The 24,451-nt window shown below is 37.3% G+C and overlaps 1 protein-coding gene across 1 annotated transcript in view; it reads right to left on the minus strand.

The window, feature by feature from the left end:
• Positions 1 to 491: 491 nt before the first annotated feature.
• Positions 492 to 24,451, minus strand: part of LOC131032431 (ras-related protein RABH1e) — a 25,392-nt gene continuing 1,432 nt past the window's right edge. Inside the window, exons 2-6 of the mRNA XM_057963397.2 lie at positions 3,273 to 3,343; positions 2,683 to 2,771; positions 2,093 to 2,204; positions 1,329 to 1,419; positions 492 to 1,122 (exon numbers count right to left, since the gene is read on the minus strand). Coding sequence (XP_057819380.1) covers positions 979 to 1,122; positions 1,329 to 1,419; positions 2,093 to 2,204; positions 2,683 to 2,771; positions 3,273 to 3,343 — 507 coding nt within the window. The 3' untranslated portion in view covers positions 492 to 978. The remainder of the gene's footprint in view (positions 1,123 to 1,328; positions 1,420 to 2,092; positions 2,205 to 2,682; positions 2,772 to 3,272; positions 3,344 to 24,451) is intronic.

The following is a 24,451-nucleotide window of genomic DNA, read 5'->3' on the forward strand; positions in this document are numbered from 1 at the left end:
CAAAAGTAAAGTTGACAGACGTTTGCTGCCATAGGAAAGCTAAATGATAGGCAGGTGCAAGTTGATGTAACTCGATAACAAAAATTAAAGAGAATAGTTGCTTGCTGACAAGGAAGACTAAAGATACGCAGGCAGAAGTTGACATCAGTCATTGGCAAAAATTAAACCCACAGCTACATTTCTAAACAGTCCCAAGTACATTTTATGCATAGTCCAGAAGCAGCATCACCGCAGGCACAATATTTAGCCAAACTACTGTGTCAACGTATATTCACTAGTCACAACATTTGCTTAAGTACCTTAGCTGAAAAAAGGCCATAAGTCAACAAAAATTATTAAAAAGGAGCTTCCATCAGGCAAAATCAGAACCTTAATTCTGAATAGGATACATATCAATAGAAAAATAAAATAAAGAAACGGAACCTCAACAAGAAAAAAAATCAAACTAGAAATAGGTAACCTCAAAAAGAACAAAATCAAACTGAATCTCCTGACACAAGAAAGTATAAATTGAATTAAGAGAAAAACAATTCAATTTCATTGACAAGTGATAATTGATGATATGAGCTCTCAATTTCCAACAGCACTTCCAAGAAGCTGATCTCAAATCCAAGTTGTGGAAATCAATTCTGACCAGGAAAAAAAAAAGTACAGAAAATTTTGTGCAATATGGAGAGTAAATTACAAATTACACCCATAAGTTGCCTAGGAAGTAAGAACAATAGAAATAGCCCTAGAGTATTATGTTAATAACCATCATTTGATAACGTTCACTTAAAGTTACTTTCTCAAATCGAAGGCAAGATATTGCATACAATCTTCTAAAAAATATTAATTTGCCCATTCCAATCTTCTATCCCCTGATATACATGATTTGCTGCTGGGGCACCATATGAAATATTGCTCATTCAGTTGACACTCCAAGAGCTTTGAAGACAGAAAGGCAGCAACCAACATGGAATAAAGCATCATTCACTCTTAACAAGAACATCCTCCTGCTTTCTTATCTGCTTGGGATGCAGACACCGTGGGTTTTAAATTCACATCAACCATGTCTTCTTGTTTGGTTGACGAGAGGGCTTCCATTCCAGGTAATGCAGCTGCTATCTTACGAAACAAAGCCTGTGTTGCTCACAGCCATATTAAATATGTTAATGTACAATATTATTTTAATGCAGCTGCTATCTTACGAAATATAGAATGCCATAGGCATACAAATGCTGGATATAAGAATGGAATTATTTTGCAGATTAGAGAAATGAAAATTACAAACTACAATAAACAAGTTAACATTGCCATGCCCAAATCAAAGAAAGAGAAAACAGCACCTTGATGTTAAAACCTGCTTTTGCACTCGTTTCAATGAACATCACCCCGAACTCGCGTGACTTTGCATCCCCTTCCTCAATTGAAACTTGCCTGAGAAGTCATATTAAAACCAACATAAAAAATACAACTGTTATATTGTAAATTTACTTGATCTAGATACTAATCTGGACAGAGAAAACAAAGAATACACAGAGAAGGCACTTTGATGTTCCACAACCCATGGAAAACAACATTGTGGAAGATAGAATTGTGCACTTACAACTAGTCCATTTTAAGATTATGATTCAAGCACCAGCAAAAGATAATAGCATGAACCGGTGCATATCTTTGATTTTGCAACCCATGCACAATCTTAATAATGTGCATTTATTTAACAAATGCATGCGACAAAGTTGCCCCCCAAGCACATTGGAAGCATTCTAACTCGCCCCATTATTTAAAAAATGTTTCAGTACCCAAATAAAATATTCAATCAGTTACATTTTCTAAATGGAATCATTTCTGATATATTTAATATTTCAGAAATTATATGAAACAGAGCACATGTTGTGAGGCATGCATTCGAAAGGATACAAGAAAGGTGCATAAGAAAACTAGGAAAATTCAGTGACAGTAAATCCATATAAGAAACTTGACCACATTACAACTAACATGGTTTTTGTCATGACATAAACTACGTAAGCCTTGTATGCTGCATAATTTTGATTTATTTTAGAAAAACATAAAAAGCAAGAACGAAACACAAATTGAAGCATTATAATACCTTTTGTCAACCAGATCTGTTTTGTTTCCAACAAGTACAATAATTACATCACTACCACGTTCTGTGCGAACTTCTTCAATCCATCTGGCAGTATTCAGAAAGGACTGCCGATCTACAGTGTATTAAAACACAAGTACTCAGTAAAATGATGTCAATAGTTCTCACAAATGCAAGCCATTGGATATTGAAACACAAGAACTAGAAATATTTTGCACGGTATAAAACCAAGTTAATGTACATGTATAGACACTACAACATGAGAATTCTTGCAAGAACCAGCTGGTTCTGATAACACGGACCAATCTGAGATATGCAAGAGAAACCATAGGCAACTAGAAGATTTTTGGAGTATTATCTATAGTGGTAGAAAATAACAGTTGACGGCACCTAACTGACAAAAGTGCCAATCTAAGCTACACAACCGTCTGCTAAAATACACTTAAGAAATTAGCTAATGGAATATTTAGAATGTGTTGAACCCATTAAATAATTAAAAAGGTGAACACCTGGCCCAAGAAATAGGAAAGACTAAAAAGTAGCAATAATAAAGAAAAACTGAAAAGTTAATTAGTACAGCTTATCTTGCTTACTTGAAACATCATAAACTATGACAGCAACAGAAGAGTCCCGAATGTAACTTGGGATGAGACTGCGAAACCGCTCCTGGCCTGCAGTATCCCTATACAATAATCGGTACCAATATTAGCTTGAAAGTTGAACTTGTCTTCGAAATGAAACAGACAACACATGAAAGGAAAGCTAAGCATGAAGAGTACAACACCAGCACAATGCTAGTGAAAAACTTGGGCAAAAATGCTGAAACATGGATTACAATAAAATAATAGAATTATTCCTTAATAATATTAAACTAAGATACTGTCATGACCAAATAAACAGGATGCCATAAGCTCGCTGCTCAACATCTTTGACCTGCAAACTTTATAACTTTCTACTTCCCCTGTTGGAACCAAGTTACAGAAGTCTGCTGCATGTCGAAGGATATTCATTCAATCATTAAATGGCTGCATAGTTCCAAATTATGGTAGCACGGATACCAGCATTGTCATAAATGCATGCACACAATCAGGTGAGTAGCATTCTGTACACTATCAATCACATACCTTATAATTTAGTCAGACAAGTACACTTGAGAGTGCTTTTAAGAAAGACAGATACTCACCATAGCTGCAAACGGACAGTTCGATCCTCAAGGTACATTGTCTTTGACAAAAAGTCGATACCAATTGTAGCCTAGCATAGACACACGGCAGTTAGCATCCAGTGTGCTGTAAAGTGTAAACCCTCTCAAATGGCCATATTAATATGGCAACAGTAAATAAAGGATGACCATAGCCACTCACAGTTCAGACATGAAAACAGTTGGAAAAATACTCAAATATAAGAAAGAATACAGGACATATGTTTTCAATACTTTTTTATGAACACAACGATCTTTCCATGCATGACTCTTTTATAATGAGTGGAATCTATTTTCTCGTCCTCAAAGATAAACAGAGAAACAAAGTGTGCATCAGTCATTATATCTCTCATTTCAACTAAAAACTTAAATAGGAGAGCCTGTTTACTATGTATCCAGAAATTGTGAACAAAAACAACAATACAAAAGTTCATTGATAGTTTACTTACAGGGCTACAAAATAGAATGAAAGATGCAGTCTCATGGTTCTAGGCCCTTGATAATTTTGTAATATAAGAACTAATATTCCATTATAAAAGGATTAAACCAAAATCAAATTAAAATGCTTAAAAGGAAATAGGATGTACCTGAGGTAAGTATGATTATAATGAACTTTGAAAGAGGAGGTATCTAGAAAACAAAACAGGTTTTACCATTAAAAAAAAGCTTTAAAAAGATGCTCTGACAATGCGATCAAAGGAGAAACAGTAGTAAATGGGCATCAAAATGCCCATGGATCTTGGGAAAAACAAGCTCATAATAGAAGATATAATTGGTAACCATCACCACTCTAGAGAAAATAGGGACCTCTAACTGGTGAATCCAGAGACTTGAATGAAATTTTTTAGTCATCTTCTGATCAATTTTAGAGCTAATACTCTGTCTAACCAAAAAGAAAGGCAAAAAAAAAGTGGATATGAAGTTACAATTAAAAAGAATGGAGACAATAAGTCTTTTATTCTAATTATCAAATTAGACAAGTCTGTTTCATAGGGTATCCAGGTTCTAGATCCTGAACTGTTAACCATACTAGAGAATTTTGCAGCCACTTATGGTGATGCATATACTATGAGAGATTCAAACACCATAAAAATGAGACCAAGGTGCCCAGGAGAAACCACGTGTGGGTTAAAACTCCAGCAGATTGAGTATTTCTACAGAGTTCTAACAAAATGTTTAAATACCCAAAAAACTAATCAAAGTCTCCCAAATCAACTCTCTGTCTTCAAAGCTTATATGACAGTCATAAAAATGAGAAAATACAGTTCAAAATCTCATTAAACAGCTCCCCAACAAGACACAGATCAAATTTGACCTTCAAGAGGTTATAAATAGACTTGCCTGCCATACGAAAGCTGGAATGAACTGTCCAAAAGAAAGAGTAAGAGGAAATCCAGAATCTAGAATAATCATTTGCATCCATGATCTAGAGTAATATAGGTTACTTTCTTATATCATGCATAACTAGAGATTATGATGTTATTAACTAACAAATGCTACTAAGGTTTTGCAGTTACATTCTATGTGTGTTAGGTATAGGTATAGGGGAAGGGGAAGAGGAATTAAGTCCTGCATTGGCATGTCCTACATGATCCAACTGTGTGGATAACAAATGATGTAATAATTAATTAATTAAGATAATTTAATATAATGGATAATTAAGAAATAGTTAAGGTATTTATTTATGAGACATTTGATATTAATTCAATTAATTATCTATTTAAGATAATTATGTTCTAGATACTCATTAGAACTAGAATTTAAATCACATGATTGTTTTATTTAACTAAGGAAATTGAATTGTTTATTTAATTTGAATTGTGTGCAAATGGAATAGGCATAGTCTTAATTAGACTTTGAAATTAAATAATTTTATTTAATTCATTATTAGGAAAAAAAATGCATTTTTTTCCTCAGAAAAAACTATTAGCAGATTTCCAATTATTGTTCTATGAGGGATGTGCAACGGGAAATGATGTAATATTAATTTTTGGGGAATTTAATTATTAGAGTACTAAGTTGGTAGATTAATTTTCCATGGGATTAAGACATAACATGTTTAAGTTTTGGGAAGTGTTGGTGTCTGTTTTATGATCTACCAAACATTAGGATAGGATACCCGAAGGCATTCTATCCTCTCCTGAAAAATCACTACTGATTCCAAGGTCTATATGTGCGAACAAGCGACTTTAGTGGAATAGCTTCTTGGGTAGTGTATGCTGAAAATCTCAAGGGGGACTTGCGTTTGACAAGTATCTTGAACTGCTGGACTTAGATAGATTTGGCAATTTTAGGCTCTTCTCTTTTTTTTGGAGATTTTATGGGGATTTAGACTTTCAAAAGAAAGGAGAAAAGGATAGGGTTTAGTAGGCTAATCTAATCCTACGAACTCCGGAGACGGTGTCAATTGGGTGCTCTCGAGAAACCAAACTCTACTTCGCCACACTAGGGACAACTACACAAAGCCGATGCAATCTTCAGTGGGTTGTACTTATGATCGAGATATCGGGATGCACATGGGATAAGCTCAGACTAACTTTGCAAGGCAGAATGGAAATCATCCATTTACCAAAAGTATGAGCGGAGATACACAATCAATTGATACTTATCAGATCCTTCACTCAAATTAACAACAATGTAAGCAAATCTATATTAACTTTAACTAAGTGTTGAGGAGATTGAAACCATGCAAATCATTCAAATAATAGTGATTACAAAGCAGCGCACATGCAATATATTATCTGGAAATGACCTTAAGCAACAATGTATCAAAAACCTCTCACTCTCCAAATGAGAGGGGGCAACCTTATATAGTTTTTCGAAAATCAATGAATGGCTGAGATCGAACAATGATCAAGGGCCAAGATTGATAGCTACAAACCCTAATTAGGGTTTCCCCAAATGCTACTAGTTCAAATGAATAAGAAGGCGACAAGTGGCATAGTTGCTAATCTGACTGTGGTGAGTGTCCACTTTCCTCTTTTAGAGATTCAATGTATCTGGACACAATGAGCGTGACCTCCTCCATGGCGACACTTGGCAAGCTGCTAATTTGGAAGTCGATGATATCCACATCATCAGTACAGGTGGCGAGGATGCTCTCCCACTCAACGGCTTGGGCGAGGAAATTTTCATCGATGATGAGAAAATTTGCAATTCTTGAGAAATCGCCTTTGTCAATCATCCCTGAATCCTTGAAGAAGCTAGACTGGATTCTGGCTCTTAGGTTTTCTGCTTGCAGATGCTTCTCCCTTATGCTTTCCTTCTTCCAGATCTCTGACGCCACATGGAATACCTTGCCCAGGATCTCTCTAACACTTTCCTCTGTCTCTGAGCACTTGGTCTCGGATTTCTTTAGAACTTCAATTCGAGTGACCAAGGCATAGTACCATGTACTGAAGTCGTACCTATCTCCGGTCTGTATGATACCTGCATCTACTAGGCTTCTCTTAGACAAACTCCGGATAACCTTCAAGTGGGGAAGTATTTCATTCATATCTTCCCAATTGATGGCCAAATCTTGGATGCGGCTGACTAATGAAGTAGCAGATTCATGAGCTGATACCAGATTTTCTACCATTGTATCAGCTCGTATTGAAACATCTGACATCCATTCCTTTGCTTGAATGTATGAGCCCTTCATATCATCATAATCCCTCATTGATTCCTGCTGAAGAGGCTGTGGAGGGGTGATGGGGACCTCACGGTTGAGTGGCCTAGTAAGGTGCAGAACATACTTCTTCCACTACTGATTCTCTTCTTCAACCTTCTTCCTCTGTCCCTTTTCATGGGCTAGACTTGCCTTCAGAACACTACAAGAGTCGTCAAAATACTGGACCTCTTGCTCCTGGGTAGGCTTACCCAGCTCTATGATAGTAACCTTGTAGTCCTCTGCAGCAACATCGTCTCTAGTCTTTCCTTCTTTGGGTACTGCTATCTGGACTGTTCTGAAGCCTGCAGTGTCTCTCTCGATCAAGGAGAACTTCGTAGCTAGCTTGGGTGGTTTGATCATGACTGGTTCATTCACCCTCTACAGAAATGCTGCAGTGACCTCTTCGGAACAAATCTCCTTGGGGACCTTAGCCTTTATCCTTTCCCTTAGCCAATCCGAGACAGTTGATTGCTCGACAGTATTACGGTCAAACTCATCATCTGCCCCTCTTGGGTTCGCTGGTATGCCGTCCAAGAAGAATGTAGGTGTCCACTTGCTCTTTGTCTGGACTTTGGATAGCTTCTTTCATCACTTCTTCAACTGAAGGAGAAGGCATGCTCCCTTCATCATCAACTACGCAGATGTTCAACTCTCGTTCTTTGACTGCATTAGGCATGATAGAGGCGGTACTCAGGAGGGATTGGCTTTCGCTAGACTCCCTTCTTTCTCCTATGATCTTCTTCCCTGTGATTTTCACCGAGCTCCCCATTAACTCCTTCCTCTTCCGAGACCCAACACTTTCTGGATTACGGGCATCACCTGCAGAGGTACAAGGATCGATGGATAGCGTATCGTCCACTCCCATTGATTCGTAGGTCAGGGTCACACCTTTGGCTTTCAACTGTTTTGTCTTTTCAGACATCCACCACCTTGAATACTCAACCATTGACCTCATGAGGTCTGCCAAATCTGATTTCTCCCCCTCTGTCCAATCTATCAAAGCTAGGGGTTCGTTCTTCATCTTTTCGAAGCCCAACTGATGAAGCTCTAAGCTTTCTTCCACTTGATCGGCAACTTTGAATAGTTTTGTTGCTCTCACCATGTTCAAAGGAATTCTCGACCAGGATTTCTTCCTGACTTCGAAGCTATCGGCTGCGTTAGCCCAATAGTCCTCTAGGTCTGGTTTGTGGTCAAACGTCGTTCCTTCGATCCTCTTTATCCTGTGGAATGGATCAAAACTCCTCCTTGTCTTGTATTGATAGAAGGGATACCAGGATAGCTCCTCCTCAACAGTCGCAGAAGCTTGGGATGACGGACACATTTCCAGCCCATTGCCTATGGTAAGTGAAGACATCCCTGCCTTCTTTTGCCTATCCCTTTGGATTACTATATACTCCCTCCAATTGTCTCACAATCTCGAGCAACACCACTCGGTTGGTAGGATAAGCTGGAAGCTTGTATGGAGGTCCGAAGAATCCCTGGATTCGGAGGTAAGTGAACTTCGGGTATTGGATGTACCAATATCCAAACCAATTGATGAAGTCCATAGACTCTTGAGAGAGTCTCTAGTGCAGCCCGCTTTGCAATGTTTGAGTGATGTGCATAAGGAAAGTATCATTCACTCTCTTGTAATGGAATTTCTCTTCCATGTGAAGCTAAGGATAGCAATCATATACTGGAAACTGATTCTCCTTGCTCCCTACTTCTCCTCTACAAGTGAGTCCTCTGTACCTGTAGGTCCTGGCCAAGGAATAGAACAAGTAAGAACTCATGAAGAAAGTTCTATTCGCCTCTAGGTTCCTTAGCTGGCTGTCTAGGTTCTCGCTAATCATCCTAGCCCAGTCTATCATCTTTACTCCATTGATTATTTCATTGATGAAATAATACATCCAGGGTTCGAATGGGGCTCCTTGAGGGCTTCCCATTATTCTGTTGAGCAGGACGATCATATCTCCGATGTCTTCCTTGAAGTATGCCCGCACTAGGCTCTTCCTCTGAAGTTTGGAGGCACCCTTCCTTGGCTTGTCTAACCAGGAATGGTTAACTATGGCGTCATACTCTTCCAGGTGGTCCTGATAAAGACCGTCTGCTTCGTCCTTCGCCATATACACTGCATTGTGATACTCCGAGATCCTGAAGGCCTCTCTGATGGCCTCATCGCTGATGTTTGCCAGTATCCTCCCATCAGGTGCGATAATGTCCTTGTTGGTGGGGTTGTAATGTTTGGCACACTCGACCACTAGTTCATTACACTGCATGGTGGGAAGGAAGCTAGCAGCATGTACAATACCGCTCTTCATCATCTTTCGCGCAATGGTGGTAGGCACAAGGTTGTCCAAACCAAACATTCGCTTCTTGAACTCCCTCAGATTGATGTGTCCGAGGTTGGTATCGCTAACGGTCTTCCATTTTGAAGTCATCCTTGACTCTGGAGGAGCATCTTTATCCACCTGGAAATTCATGGTATTTAGGACCTGCAGATGAACGATGAAAATTTTAAGTTAGAAAATATTTTGCAAAATTTCGAAAAAAATAACGAGGCCGCAAAATGGCTGTGTGTTGGAAAATTTTCCATTTTTCACTCTCATACTTAGCCATAAAAATAGAATTTTCACCTCAAAACCCTCAGTCTTGAGGCTGGTTGAAGTTACCATCAAGTGCTAAAACTTTCGAAAAAATTCATACTTTACCAAAAAAAATATTTTTTTCAAAAAATTTTGAAAAAATATTTCTCAAGTTCTTGAAAATATTCAGAAAAAACCCATAAATCTGCATTATGAATTTGATTTCACCTTCGAATGGGCAGAAACAGGGCTAGAAATCCTCTCGAAAATATTCAGAAAAATTCAGCAAAGTTTAAATAATCTTCTCGCGCTTGATTGCCTTCAAAAATCTGCGAAAAATCTGGTCTAAAGTGATTATCCAACTTCCAGAAATGTCAAAATCCTTGTCCAGATGATCTTCGGACAGAACTATTTACCAAGCTTTCCTTAGTAATTTCGAAATCGTTGATGTAATAATGAAGTATTTGTAGGCAAGGTTAAATTCTCAAGTAGAAACCTTTAAGATCTTCCAAATCATACTTCTAATTTCATCTTCAGTCTTTTTGGAAAGTTTTTTGTCATGTTTCCAAATTTGAAAAATATCTTCCAAAAGTTTCTAATTTGGTTTATAAGTTCGAAATATCCATTAATCTCACAATATTTTTCTTTGGAAAACTTTCTATTTTGGTTTAGGTTCGAAAATATTTGTTAATCCTCGAATTTTCCTTTTAGAAACTTTCCATTTTGGCTTTCAAGTTCGAAATCTTTGTTAATCTTCCAATATCCTCTTTTGAAAAACTTTCTATTTTGGTCTTCGAATTCGAAATTTTGGTTGAGTTTTATGACATCATATTGATTGTGTTTGACTTTTCAATGGGTTGGTGGAATTTTCCGAATTTTGAATTTCCATCTTTTGAATTTTGGCGCACTTTGGATATCTCTCCAAGGTATGGCGGACTTGGGAGGTCTCTCCTACTTGGCCTCCATTATGGAGAAATTTTGGCTAAGGCATGGGGCGGACTTTGGAGTTCCCTCCTCCATGGCCTCCTTCACCCTTGGCGGACTTTAGAGTAGGCTCCTTCATAGCCTCTCTTTCTCTTTGGCGGACTTTAGAGTAGGCTCCTTCATTGCCTCTCTTTCTCTTTGGCAGACTTTGGCCTTGGCACCCATGTGACCCCCCAAAGGCATGGCGGACTTGGGAGTAGGCACCCATATGACCTCCCAAAACATGGCGGACTTTGGAGAGTGCTCCCTCATGGCCTCCTTCAAAACATGGTGGACTTGGGACTTGGCACCCACATGACCCCCCAAAGGCATGGCGGACTTGGGACTTGGCACCCATGTGACCTCCCCAAACATGGCGGACTTTAGAGTGTGCACCCACATGACCTCCCCAAACATGGCGGACTTTGGAGTTGGTACCCATGTGACCTCCCCAAACATGGCGGACTTTGGAGTTGGTACCCATGTGACCTCCCCAAACATGGCGGACTTTGGAGTGAGCACCCACATGACCTCCCAAGGTATGGCAGAGTTTGATGGGTCTTCAACACATGGTCTCCCGCATCATGGTGGGGTTTGAACCTGCAGAAATACTTCAAAACCCTTGTTAGCCAGACTTAGAAGAATTTTCAGAGAAATTTCAAAATTTCACAGTTTAATCTAATTTTAACCGGATTAACTTGAAATTTGAAATCCATGCTTAGGTGGATCATCTGAGGCATCATGCCCCCTTAAATCTAGGGATTTGGCTTTTTAGGTCAAAACTTGGAATTTTTGAGATCTAGTCGGAGCTGGTCAGTGGTGCAAGTGTAAACCCTAGGTTTGCATCTTGAAAAAGCAAAAGTCTAAAATCTAGGGATTTAGCTCTTTTAGGTCAAAACTTGGAATTTTGGATCCCGATCGAGGCAGGGCAATGGCAACAGTGCAAACCCTGAATACCCATTCTGAAAAAGTCAAAAGGCGGACTTTCTAAAAATAGAAAGAAAACTTTCTAAAAATAGACATACCGAGGATTGGGCTAGAAATGCCAAAAACGAAACTTCCTAAAAAATAGGAAAAAGCAAAAAAGCAAACTTTCTAAAAATAGAAAGTTGTTCAAATTGATCCAAATCGATTGCGATCTTCGTCCTTTGGCATCCCTAAGCGCTTTGAAGGTGTTTGTACTCTGGAATTACATGATTTGCAAAAACTAACTTTCAACCGTCAGGGCTTGAAGTGTTCGAAACTGAGCAAGGCTTGGTAAAACTAAAGCGAAAGGTCATGGGCGCTAGCAGAAACCCTAGAAAGCAGGAAAAAGAGAGGGTCCCCATTTGCAATGGGGCGATGTGTGAAAAAGGTCACAACAGGAAGCAGTTAGGGTTGAAAGGAAGTTACTAATCAGATGAGAATTGGAAAGAAAGTAGAAGATGTATCTTTTGCCTATCTTTCATTAATATATTGAAATTTGGGAGGATAGAGGAGAGGATTGCAGATTGAAGGACTGAAGATTGCTGATGCTCTTGTGCAATTTTATTGAAAGATTGGATTTTGTTTGAAGCTTCATCAAGATTGCAACGATATTGAAGGTGGGGCTCTTGCCATGAAAGGCTTTTAGATAACACTTGCATTTATGATAAATGAGTGAACCTAGGTTTATGATTGTGCATTTTCTTGTTTGAACAGGCAGAATTCAGATAGTTGCATTAGAAATTTAGAAGCTTGACTGGTATTGCTGCTTGTGGAACTATTGATGATATCACACTTTAGTACATACTGGCATGTGAGTAATGTCACCATATGTTGCAGTGTGATAATCATACAAAAACTTTGATGATACATTTGAACTTTAAGAAACTGGCCCCTTAAGATATTTGAACATCTCTGTTCTGCTCAAAGCACTGGTCTTCATTGACCTATTAATTGTTATATACAAATGAATGAGACTATCGGACCATGTTTTGCATCATAGGCCACTATATTATGCAAGATCACATGGTCGACAATGTATAGTAAAATTGATATACTTGAATGTTGTCTGCAATTGCATATATTTAAGGTTCCCTGTGTATATGACAGTCAACGAGACATAGGTTCAATTTCAATCACTTCATGTTGTGGGGAAATGGCAGTACCATTCCAAGCTGGTTGTGGGACGTACAGGTAAAGATTAACCAAGAAAAGCTGCAAGTAGGAAGAGTATTGAGTGATTTTTCAACTAATAAAAATAACAGCCTTTCTCTCTTCTATTCCCCCACGCATTATAGTAGGATATGTGTGAAAAATGTGGAAGCATAAACAAGGCATATGAGCCAACTGACCAAATGCATAGAGTAATGTGGCTCCAGGGAACACGTTGGTAGCAGGCTATGTTTAAAATATGTTTGTTGAGAAGGCTTTAGAAATTTTAAATAAAATAAAACAGCATCCTGTCTGCCAGTGCTCAAATTGGAGCTTGGAAAGAGGGTAAGGATGCCCATTGAAGATGATTGGAATGGATTTCTGTCAGCTGTCATAGTTAATTTAATAAAAAGAGGAATTTATGCACAAATCCTCTCTTGAATGATTTCAAATTGTGATTAATTCTACATTTAGCTTATATTGTGTGAATAAGATTTGAAATTCCTTTTAGTTTCCTAATTCATGTTAGGGAGAAAGCATCACTTGTACTGTTTTTTTAACATGGTAGATTTTTCTGTATTGAACTTTGTGTGCAAGGAAAAGGATCATGTGCATGGATGCAAGACATTTTTGTTCTTAAAATAAGTAGGACAGACTTATTAGTTACCTAATTTTATGTGTGATCTTGTGATCAAACCATTTGTTGATTCTATTTGTATATGTGAATTCTATGAATTACAAATTGTGTTTCTACTACAGTGTATTGAAATTTGCTATGAGTTGAACAATTTTGGCATATGCTACAAAGTAGAAGACAAAAATGAAATCATTCACTACTTCTGTCCTGCTCGATATCAATATGCTGAAAGCGGGCAATTTAGTTATCAATGACATTCACTGAGATGTGCATTCCTTAGCCATGGCTAGGCCATAAAATGTAGGTTGCAATTTTGTTGACTTTGGAGTTAAATCATCACAGTAAATTAAGTTGGAGTTGTGCATACTCGTGGTTAAATGAATATATTTGCTAATGAGGGCTAATGTATTCACTTATACTCTTAGTTGCATTAGTTGTCGTCAACCATATTAATGATAGTGGCTTTTTTCACTATATATGATGAATCTTGAATTGCTTAAGAATTTAATATTGACTTCAGTAACTGGTCACCACTAAGCCAAGTTATTGACGAGCCCAAAGTGACATTGTTAAATATCATAAAAATATTGAATAGTAGAAAGATAATTACATATGGTTGTACACTGTTAGGATGGGATCATATACAAGCAAATTTTAATAAAACAAATATCGAGTTCTTATGCCTATATCCGGCACTAAAAGACTTATAAGAATTGCAATGTACATTGCAATGTAATAAGGTTATACTTGATTGGCATGTAATATAAGACATAAGGATATGACTCCAATAATCTAGGCATAAAAGTAAGTTTTTCATATGATTTTTGATTGGAGAAAAAGTGTTCATTTAAAAGGTCATTAGATTACTTGCAAAACAATCGGAGCCTTTATTATTAACAGCTCTAATCACCAAACTAAATTGTTGTGACGTAAGCACTTTCAATTCATTGTTAAGACTTGTAGTGTTATGCAAGTTATCATACCTGTTGGAACAACTCTCAAAAAAATCGTTGTCAAGCTATTCATACTAGTGTATATGTGCTATGTTGCTATGTGACATTTTATAGTTAAAGAACTGCATGAAATTTATATTGAAAAGAATGATATATAATATTTATACCATACAAAGTGAGCAGTTTTATTCTTATTCTATTTTAAGCAGACTTGAAGATAATTTCCTATTAAATAAGACTGCTAGAAACTGTGGGGTTTGATCTCACCATAGAGTTACATCACAGACATCCTAGTGCTCTAAATGTGTGAAGAGCTCACAAGTTGTACAGAGGTGCATATTATTTCCCATTGAATCACTACATCCAAGAGGTCTTTGACTGAAAACTTGTAGCTCGATTAGTACTAATTCCACCTGATAGTGTTTGGCAACATGCCATATGGTTACTATTGGTTAAGCCTTGCTTACTTATGTCAGTATTCTTGTACGAAGATACACTATGTTTGGGAAATAAGCATCTTAGCGTTGTATGGAACTTAGCATGGGATACACGGATTATTGTCGTATCTTCCATTCACGAATGTTGATATTGTGTAATGCATTGTCTTCTTTCATGTATTTATGTTTTTATGTGGTCTTGGTGTTCTAAATGATGTTTTGTGCAATCTTAGTGTCAAAAATTAAAATGACTCTTTGGTATGTTTATGTAAATGCGTGTTGTGAGCTTTATTCTCATATGTTCATGAGGAGATTTACAAAGAAAATAAACTAAGAAAGATAATCACTCGGTGCTGCACTTATGGAATATGGTTAGACACTTATTTGCCTAGACTAATGGTTGTGGAGGAAAGTGACTTCCTCTATGTCAAGTTCAAGGCCTTCCCCATATCAACTACAAATGCCTGGAGGAACTATGAAGATTCTGAACCAATATTATCAAAAACAAGAAGTTTTAGTGCCAACTCAAGACTAAATGGGAGTGGGAACAAGTGCGAGGACAGGACAGCCAAGGCACAACCCTACCTTCCCTTGCAAGTTCATCCTAGTTTCAATGTCTGCTCAAGATTGAATAGAAGCAGTAACAAGAGCAAGGATGCGATGGCCAAGGCATACCCCTACTACCCCAAGTACCTTGTGGGTATCTCCTTAAGCAAGGGGCATACCTATAGCGTACCTGCATCAAAAAGGGTTTGCCCTGGCCATCCCATGACATGCCCAGGTGCTCCCAACTGCAATCTCCCCTTTTTGAAATAGGATTTAATAATAAAAATAAAATATAAAAGAATAAAAATTAAAATATAATATAGTTAAAATTTAATTTAAGTTTAATAAATGGTCAAAAGGCATGAAATGAAAAGTTGTGACTCCCTCAAACACGAGATATAAAAGGGAGAAGAGAACTTCATTTGAAAGGGGAGATGGAGGAAGGAAGAAAGAATGGAGCATATGAATCAAGGAAGGATTAATGGAAGAAGAAAAGAAGTAAATAAGGAGGTGACTATTTCAAAGGGCAGAAATTATGAGGGGTTGTACTATTTCAAAGGGTGGTAATTGTGAAAGGTTGTCTCTTGCCAAAAAGCAAACATGATGAAGAGGTGTGACCTGTCCTTCACATTGTAAGATATAAAGGGAGGAAGGTTTCATTTGAGGAAGACATCCAAGGGAGATCAATTTGGAAAATAATTTATTACTCTCAAAAGACAGCAATGGAGGGTGGTGACTCAATTCTTATGAAAGGTGGTGACCCTTTCACCAATAAACTATAAAGAAGAAATTGTTCCAAGCATTCAAGGATCACTAAACAATCATCATTCACAGATCCACAAAAGAAATCATCAGTTATCAAATCAAGAAAACAATCAATCAGCAAATCATTCTATCAAACCAGCATTCATTCAATCATCATTCACCAATATATCAAACCAGCATTCATTACATCATCACTCATCAATCATCTAATCAACAATCACTTAACCATCACTCGTCAATATCTCAAATCATACAATCAAAGAAATTCATTCAATCAATCAATAATCCAGTGAAATAGAATCATCAAGTCTGATTTGGAGAAGAATTCAGAAATAAACCTAAATTAGAGATTAAGAACAGCAGTCTATAATAAAAAGGAAAGTAATTGGTATGCAAATATTATTGCATTAATTTTCATATAGATCTGTTAGGAAGGTGCAGCAGTACCGATTTCCTTCAATTAAGTTGCCCACCACAAGCTGGTTAGCTTGTGGACCAAGAAATCGAATTTACTTGGTTGGTCATTCTGCACTCTTGGACTTAGTTGTGAGGAACCAGTATCCGGGCATCCTTCAATTAAGTAGCCCACCCCAAGTTGGTTAGCTTTTGGTTAGCTTTTGGGCCAAAGGGTCAAATTGACTTGGGTGGTCATTCCGCACTGTTGGGCTTAATTGTGAGGAACAGTCTATGGGCATCCTACCAAGCCTTCCCATTAAATTCGTAATATGGTTAACGGTTGGAAAAATGCTCAGAATTGGATTCAATGCATTTAGGATACTATGCCTTCAATAGGAATTATTTGTATATGATCATAGATCCTTGATATTGATGTTAGATATTAATTGATTACAAATTTATCTAAATTGAATTGCAAATTATGTACTAGAAAACTATTTGTAAATAAATTGTATTGTGGGAATTATTATTTTGGGCAAAATCAGGTACATCCCCCAAAAGGGGGCGTTACACCAACCATACCCAAATACATATCAACATTTTTTTAGATGTGAATGAGTACCTTCACCTAATAACAGGTAATACAATTGTTTACATCAATAAAAACATCATTGGGGCCATCATTGGTATTATGTTGGGTTGATCATACATCATTGATATTATGTTACTCATATTACGAATGGACTCATCATAAGCTGATCACCAATGTATCAAATTTATTTGCTTGCCATCATTAAGACCTCATAAATTTCCTTTAATACATAATACTACATAATATAAAAATTTTAAAACTAAAAAGATACTAATACACGATTCACAAGAAAAAGGCAAGTGGTAAAAAAAACTCTCAAAGTCTAGATGAGACCAAGTCTGAAACAAAAGACAAGAAAAATCTAAACAAGACCAAGCCCAAACATCAAAACACAATAAAGTTGCTAAGAGAGTAACACCATCATGAGGGGGATCACGATCATTTGGATTACCCCATACATTAGCAAGGATGGAACCATCATCAATCGGTTCCTAACAAATGAGAGCACCTTCTTTCTCTCGATCTTCATCTACAAACTATTAAGCACAAAAAAGAGAAATAGCTAGATCTAAGGAAACTTGACAGAATCTGCCCAGCCAAAGGAACCATGCCAATGAGAAGAGGCAGAAGGCAATTGTGAAGGTTGGGACCACTAGTAAGCAATAGGATCCCTAGTTCTCTTCGGCTGAGAGCCATGAGACTAGGAGCCACAATCCCTTCTGGCAAGCTAGCTATAGCCATGTCTATGCGCATATGGAGAGGAGCGACTCTAGTGCAAAGTAGAAGGTGACAACACTCTCACAATAACGCAAGGTGCAATACCCCAATGATCTAAGAGCACCTACAAATGGGCAACTTCAAGGGCAACTTTGCTTGCACCTGAATTTGCATAAACTTAGTAAAACAAGTCATAGCTTTAGTATACAATAAGAAATGAACATCAGCAATAAATCTCACAAATAAAGCAGAATTTATGTCTATCTCAATGTTAAAGGGAATCTCCACCCTAAAACCATGCCAAATTTCGATAAATTTAAAAGCAAGACAAGAAAGAAAGAAAGAAAGAAAGATTCTTTTATAGTCCATGATGTCAAGTGGTCTTTATATGAGCCTATAGATGGCTTATAGCAATATGGGACTACCCCATCCTCCTTATGGGAGGCACCTAACTGTGCTACAAACGAGGCATACATACCTTACCCCCAGTGGGATTTGAACATATGACCTCTCTTTCAAGAGCACAAGTTCTCCACCACTAGGCCAACAAGGCCAATCTTCCTACAAAACCATGTGCCATGAAAAGGGGTCAAACCTAATAGTCATGCGAAAATCATGAATCCAAGTCTAGGCCTCCTAAGCTCTACTACAAAACCAAAAAAGGTGCTTGAGAGTCTTAAGTTGCCTACAAAATGGAAATAAAACTCTCAAATGAGGCAAACAAGAACTAAGCATAAGATTTTGATAAAGAATGCACACGGGAAAACAAGCCAACTTGGGCTCAATAATTGCCAACCAAACAATCTAAACTTGTGGTGCCAAATGCCCATAGAGGAATAGAGATTCCAACACTGATTTAACTAAGCCACAATAGGGAGATGAGGCGTAAGCCATTGATATCCCTTTCAAGATCTGTAATAGCAAAAGGTGTATCAAGACACCATTTCCAATCTTTCCACTGAGGCTTAAAGGTCCTAACCCCAATTTTGTGAACCGTTTGGGGAGGAATTGCATCGATCACAATTTGGTAGATCTTAGAATTCTAGTTGGGAAGCGCAGATTTCAACTTAGCCTCAAACCAAGATAAGAAATTCTTGGTAGCTATGTTGAAAAGATCTACAAATGTTTCGAATCCTTGTTTATAAAACTTCAAAGCACAAACCTGAGTGGCTTTGGCTAGAGAACACTCTTGACAAGGCATAACCAAAGATCAAATAAACTATTGATTAATAGAAAGGCCATTGGGAAAGTCATTTCCAACCCAACGAAGCAAGGACTTGATGAACTCCAAGCCTTCCAACTGCACTTGATAATAAATGTGCCTTCGATTTGAATGGGCACTCCTCCATATAGAGGAGGGTATGAAGCTCAAGACCTTTTCAAGCTAGACATCTACAAGGCACTATAGAAGAAAGACAAAGTTTTATATGAATTGTCCAAAATTATCACCTTCCAAGGCCCTAATGATCCATTTAACACAGAGCAATGCCTTGGCAACAGATTGAACAGGCAAGCCCAAACCCCCCACATAATAAGGGAGATAGCAAAATTCCCAAGCAACATATTGAAAGCATTTGTTCCCATCAATGATTAACTTCTCAATCATCAAGTAGGAATATTTTGAGGGAACCCAACAAGAAGAATAATATACATGAGTAGTGGCTAGAATTTTAGAGAACACTTGGACCTTGCTATCCACAAAGAGAGGTTTAGTAATCTAGTAACCCAACTTCTTCTCAACTATGGAGATAACAACTTCGCATATTACAATAGGAGAGGCTTAAAAAGAAAACGGAATGCCAAAAAATCTAAAAACTTCCCCATGATTAATCCAAATCTAACCAAAAAATTCTAACTAGCTAGGCTTTGGGAAGAAAGAATTGCCTATAAAACTGTTTTTGCTATTGAACATTGGAGCCTGCACCCTGGAAAAATATGTAAAGGCAACAAAGAGCCCATTTGACATTATCTTCTTCTTCAATTAAGTTTATATATATAATACTATTATATATAATATAGTACATATATAGTTGTACGCATACCCAAGGAAAAAAAACATCAAACATACTAGTGTTCCACAACATGTGATTCCACAAATCCTAAGGACTTGTGCTGACACCTAAGGCAAGGGATGTGTCATCAAAGGTGAATGCAAGGCTCATGATCAGATTGTAGCATTATGAAACAATAAGGATGGATATCCCCTTCTTCTTCTTTAGGCTTTGTGAGACCAAGGGAGATGTTCCCTAAGGTGTGCCTCTTGAAAGGACTAAGAACAAGCGATAATATTATGATACTTGAAGCAACCATTTCCCAAAACACCCATCCTTGAGTATGGGTGTGTACAGATTGAAACAGTAAGGATGGATATCACCTTTTTCTTGTGTATGGGTGTGTACATTACGAAACAATAAGGCTGGATATCCCCTTCTTCTTGGGTATGGATGTGTACATAGCCTAAAGAAGAAGGGGATACCCAAGGAAAAAAAAACCATTGGTGCTCCAACATGTCACTCCACAAATCCTAAAGACTTGTGCTAATAACTAAGGCAAGGGATGTGTCATCAAAGGTGAAATTAAGGCTCATGATCAGATTATAGCATCAAAGACCAATGGGTAAGGATGGATATCTCCTTCTTTGCTAGGCTATATGAGACCTAGGGGGATGTTCCCTAAGGTGTATATCTTGGAAGGACTAGGAAAGAACAATAATATTATGACACTTGAGGAGAAACCAAATCCCTAAACACATGAAACTCCTAAAAAAATTCACTAAGTACCAATGTGCTAACAACTATAAGCAAATGTGGTAGAAACGTGGGGACTAGCATGTAAGCTTCTTAAACCCTTTAGATTTGCAGTACTTTATCTCACTTCATATATGAATGCAACAGAAACAACAGCATAGATTTCATTATGAATGACCTCCTCAAGGTTTACAAACACTTTGCAGCAACAAGGTATTGAAACCAAAGCAACGTAGTGGGTCAACTAATTCCAAACTGATTACTAAGGTTGATGTTTAATGTTTATTGTTAAGTGCAAAAGGGTTGTGGCTTGCTGAAACTGATTATAAACGGATGCCTTCATCCAACATGGCCAACAAAGTCAAATATTGACCACCACTGGATATCATTTAAGTAGAACTATTTGACACCTTAAAAAAGATGACATGGAGGACTACATCTGACAAATCCACACATAGCTAGGTTCCATATGTAAAGATGAAAAACAAATGATACTACAAATCAATCACAAGAACATATCATACACATCCATCAACAAATCCATATACTTCCTACATTACTTTGAAAGGATACCTTATAAAAATGTTTGCTGGGGGGATTAAAAGTCTCTATGAAGACACACTAATCAAATGCAATACTCAAATCAGCAAATGTGATTAAGATAGCATGCCAAACTATCAAACCAATATCCAACCTCATTCCCATCTCCAAATTACCAATCTGTAACATTTGAGAAAAAAATCAAATTATTACCATCTTATCACCACCAAGAAGATAGAGTCACAGGATTCGGCGAATTTCAAAGAAGAAATTCGAAATTCGGCGAACTTCATAGAATCTTAAAAATCCGTTTAAGTTCGCCCCCGAATTCGTACAGAGAAGGGCCTGGTTATTGTTTGCTAAAACAAATCTTGGCAACGCAGTCTCGAAACCCTTGGAGCGCTTCCCGTTTGCATTTGCCGTGGTCACGTCATGAGCAGATTTTCCGTAGCGCGCTTTGTAGGTTTCCCGTAAAGCGATCAATAAATTTTTATTACCCTGTGCTGAAAAAGCCACACTATGTTTTTATAACATGTCACTAGGAATTAAAGGAGAGACGTATTTTTTATTTTGTATAAAATTTAAAATATTAAAATGTATCAATATTGTTTTGTTTTGTTTTTATCCTTTTTAATATTTTAATGGTATACATTAAAAAATATTTTAAAATACTTTTTTTAGATTTTTAATTATATATATATATATATATATAATTAATTTTATATATTTATTAAATTGTATTTATTTTTGTAAAATTTTAATATAATCATTTAAGTTTATTTATTTTACTAATTTTGTGAATTTATTCTTTTATATTAGTCAAATTTAATGTCGATTTTTTTTCCGAACTTTTTTCCTTGTCGAATTTCATCCAAATTTTACTAATGCCGAATTCGAATTTGAATTCGAACCTTGTGACTTAGGAGACAACAATCCTACAAGCAGATCACTTGAGATCATGAAAACTCAAGACATAGCACAATGAATGGAACCACTAGGACATCCACGACAAGAGAAAAACCACAAAAACCAACCATGACGCACACCCACCTATTAGAACAAGATTAAATCCTCTATATGTCAAGGACGAGGTTTGAAATGAATAAGCTCACCAAAACCAAGCACAACGATCAATATGAAACATTTTAATTGCACCCTACCATGTTAGATCAGCAAAAGGCCTAGGGAGTAATGTTGAGGCCAAGAAGACACATCATCCACCCAAAAATTAACTATAACTTATCAAATTTGGAAAGCATGGGCTAGGATGGGGTACATGGTAGTGAATAGATCTGGTAAGGTAGGTAAAGTATTTAAACTTCATTTGAATACTTGTAGGACATATGGAAGCAAAGGCAAAACTAAAAATGGATGAGAGATGTGGAAAAATTAGATCACACCAAGATGAAGAAGCATGCAGCCACAGGAAACCCGAAATCCACTACACAAAGAAAACCATCACCAATCCACCACAAATATACTTATGACTCATATGACACCACCAACTTAAAGATGAGCATGAATAATGAATACACCACAAAGACCTACAAGCAAACTAGAGTCAAAGAACACACTATCAAAGTGAGCAAAGACACTATCAAAGTGAGCAAAGACTATTACAAAGAAACATATTGCCTTGATAAATACTCCAATAGGAGCAAGAGCAACCATGGGTGATACTAACCACCACAGATTCACAAGATCACCACTAACCAAAATAGGCCACTGCAATCAAGTAAAGTCTTGCCAATAATAAAAAAATATGTTGCAAGATGGACCAAGGAACCCACGACAATCACAAAGTGAAGCATTTGTCAAGAGGGGCACAACCCACTGCAAATTCATAAAATGGCCTCAATACATTGATTGAAGCCACCATAAAATCAAACATACTTGGCACTCAAAGGAAAGATCACCGTGGAAGGAGAAACAGGTCAGCATAATACCCTTGCACTATCAACTTATAAGAAGGGTAAGCAACAAAGGGTCACAACCGTAGACAAGGAGACACTATGATGCAAAACAAGGCATCACACAACAAAGTGAGGAGGCAAGAGACCACAAAACAACACCAAACAACATCTCAAAAGATAAAAAAGTTACAAGATGTGTGGTGTTCAACAAGACAAATAAGACCTGGAACACATATCTAGGCCAATATAGAGATAGAGTGACAAGTTACAACACCAAACGTAGTTAAGGGCTTGGATGCAGGCTGAAAAAACCCATACCCAAACCCCAAACCTATACCCAAACCAGTCACTTAGTTCCAAAGGAAGACTTGTTCATGTTTTCCTTGTCATAATATTGTATTTGTAGGACCACTTATAAATGTGGCAAATTTGGCTAGATGGCCTCATGTAATCGTGTATTGAAGGTTGTAGTTCTTGACCCTATTGTATAGTTAAGATAATGATTTGTACTTGATGGTACCTTCTATCATGCATTGTGATTTGTTCTTAATGAACGTTATTTAAATGTTCATTGAAATGATTTATATTTCTTACTTATTGTTGTAATATTATTAATAAAAAAATAAATAAAAAATCTTCTCACATTTTTGGGGTTGTTACAGGAATGAACTGGGCAAGAAAAGCTGCAGAAACAATGTTTGTTTTCACTCAACTTAGATTACAAGACTCAGACACTATTTTTACAGATTTTCTGTGGTGATAACACCATTCTTGCACTACAGAACAGGACATTTATCCTGTAAGTGTAAAGCAATTGGAGCAAAGAAGGAAACACAATCTGGAAGAAAAGATACAAAACCATGGAAGACCAGAAGCAAATAGATCAAGAAGTGCATAAGAAGAGGGAACCTCCAATTCTTCGGTGACATGGATTTTCACCATCAGGAACCAGGCACTGTGAGGTCACATTTGAATGTTTACAGAAATTCTACTGAGCTAGCAGAAGACCTCTGGTGAGGACGATATGCTGATCCAATAAGATAATGAGACTGCTCCACAAGTTTCAATATCAGAATGAAACATGTTCAGAGACTTCTAACACCACAATACACTACAGACAATAAACGTAATCCGGGTGATAAGATTTATGAGAACAGATGAAGGGCATTGCAATCTGCAACATATCAAAGCAGTAGTGGAGGAGAATTTCATGGTATGCACTATTGAAATGAGAAAGAAAACTGAAGCAGTGACTAGGAAATGCACTACAGATCGGGAACAAAGAATATTCTGCTGCTGTTTGCTTTGCCTTTTTCTCATTAATATTAATGCCTAAGAACCTGCGATACTGCTACTCTTGAGCAGTTCCCGCAAGACCTTAAAAACTTGAATATAGCTGTAGATTGTAGGAAGTGGAACTGATATCTAAGCATGTGTTTTTTGTTCATTGTGGCTCTACTGACTTTTTAAAGATAAATATATAGTTAGCTAGATATCAATCTGTCGCATGCTAAGAATAGACTTGGATCAGTTGTTATACTTTGGGCAGTGAAGGGGGTGATCTGTTATCATGTCATGCACCTAGGAGAGCTCTTTGAATTTTAGCTGGATTATCCGATGTTGA

This window comes from Cryptomeria japonica, chromosome 11 (genome assembly GCF_030272615.1).
Source record: "Cryptomeria japonica chromosome 11, Sugi_1.0, whole genome shotgun sequence".
Lineage (NCBI taxonomy): Eukaryota > Viridiplantae > Streptophyta > Pinopsida > Cupressales > Cupressaceae > Cryptomeria > Cryptomeria japonica.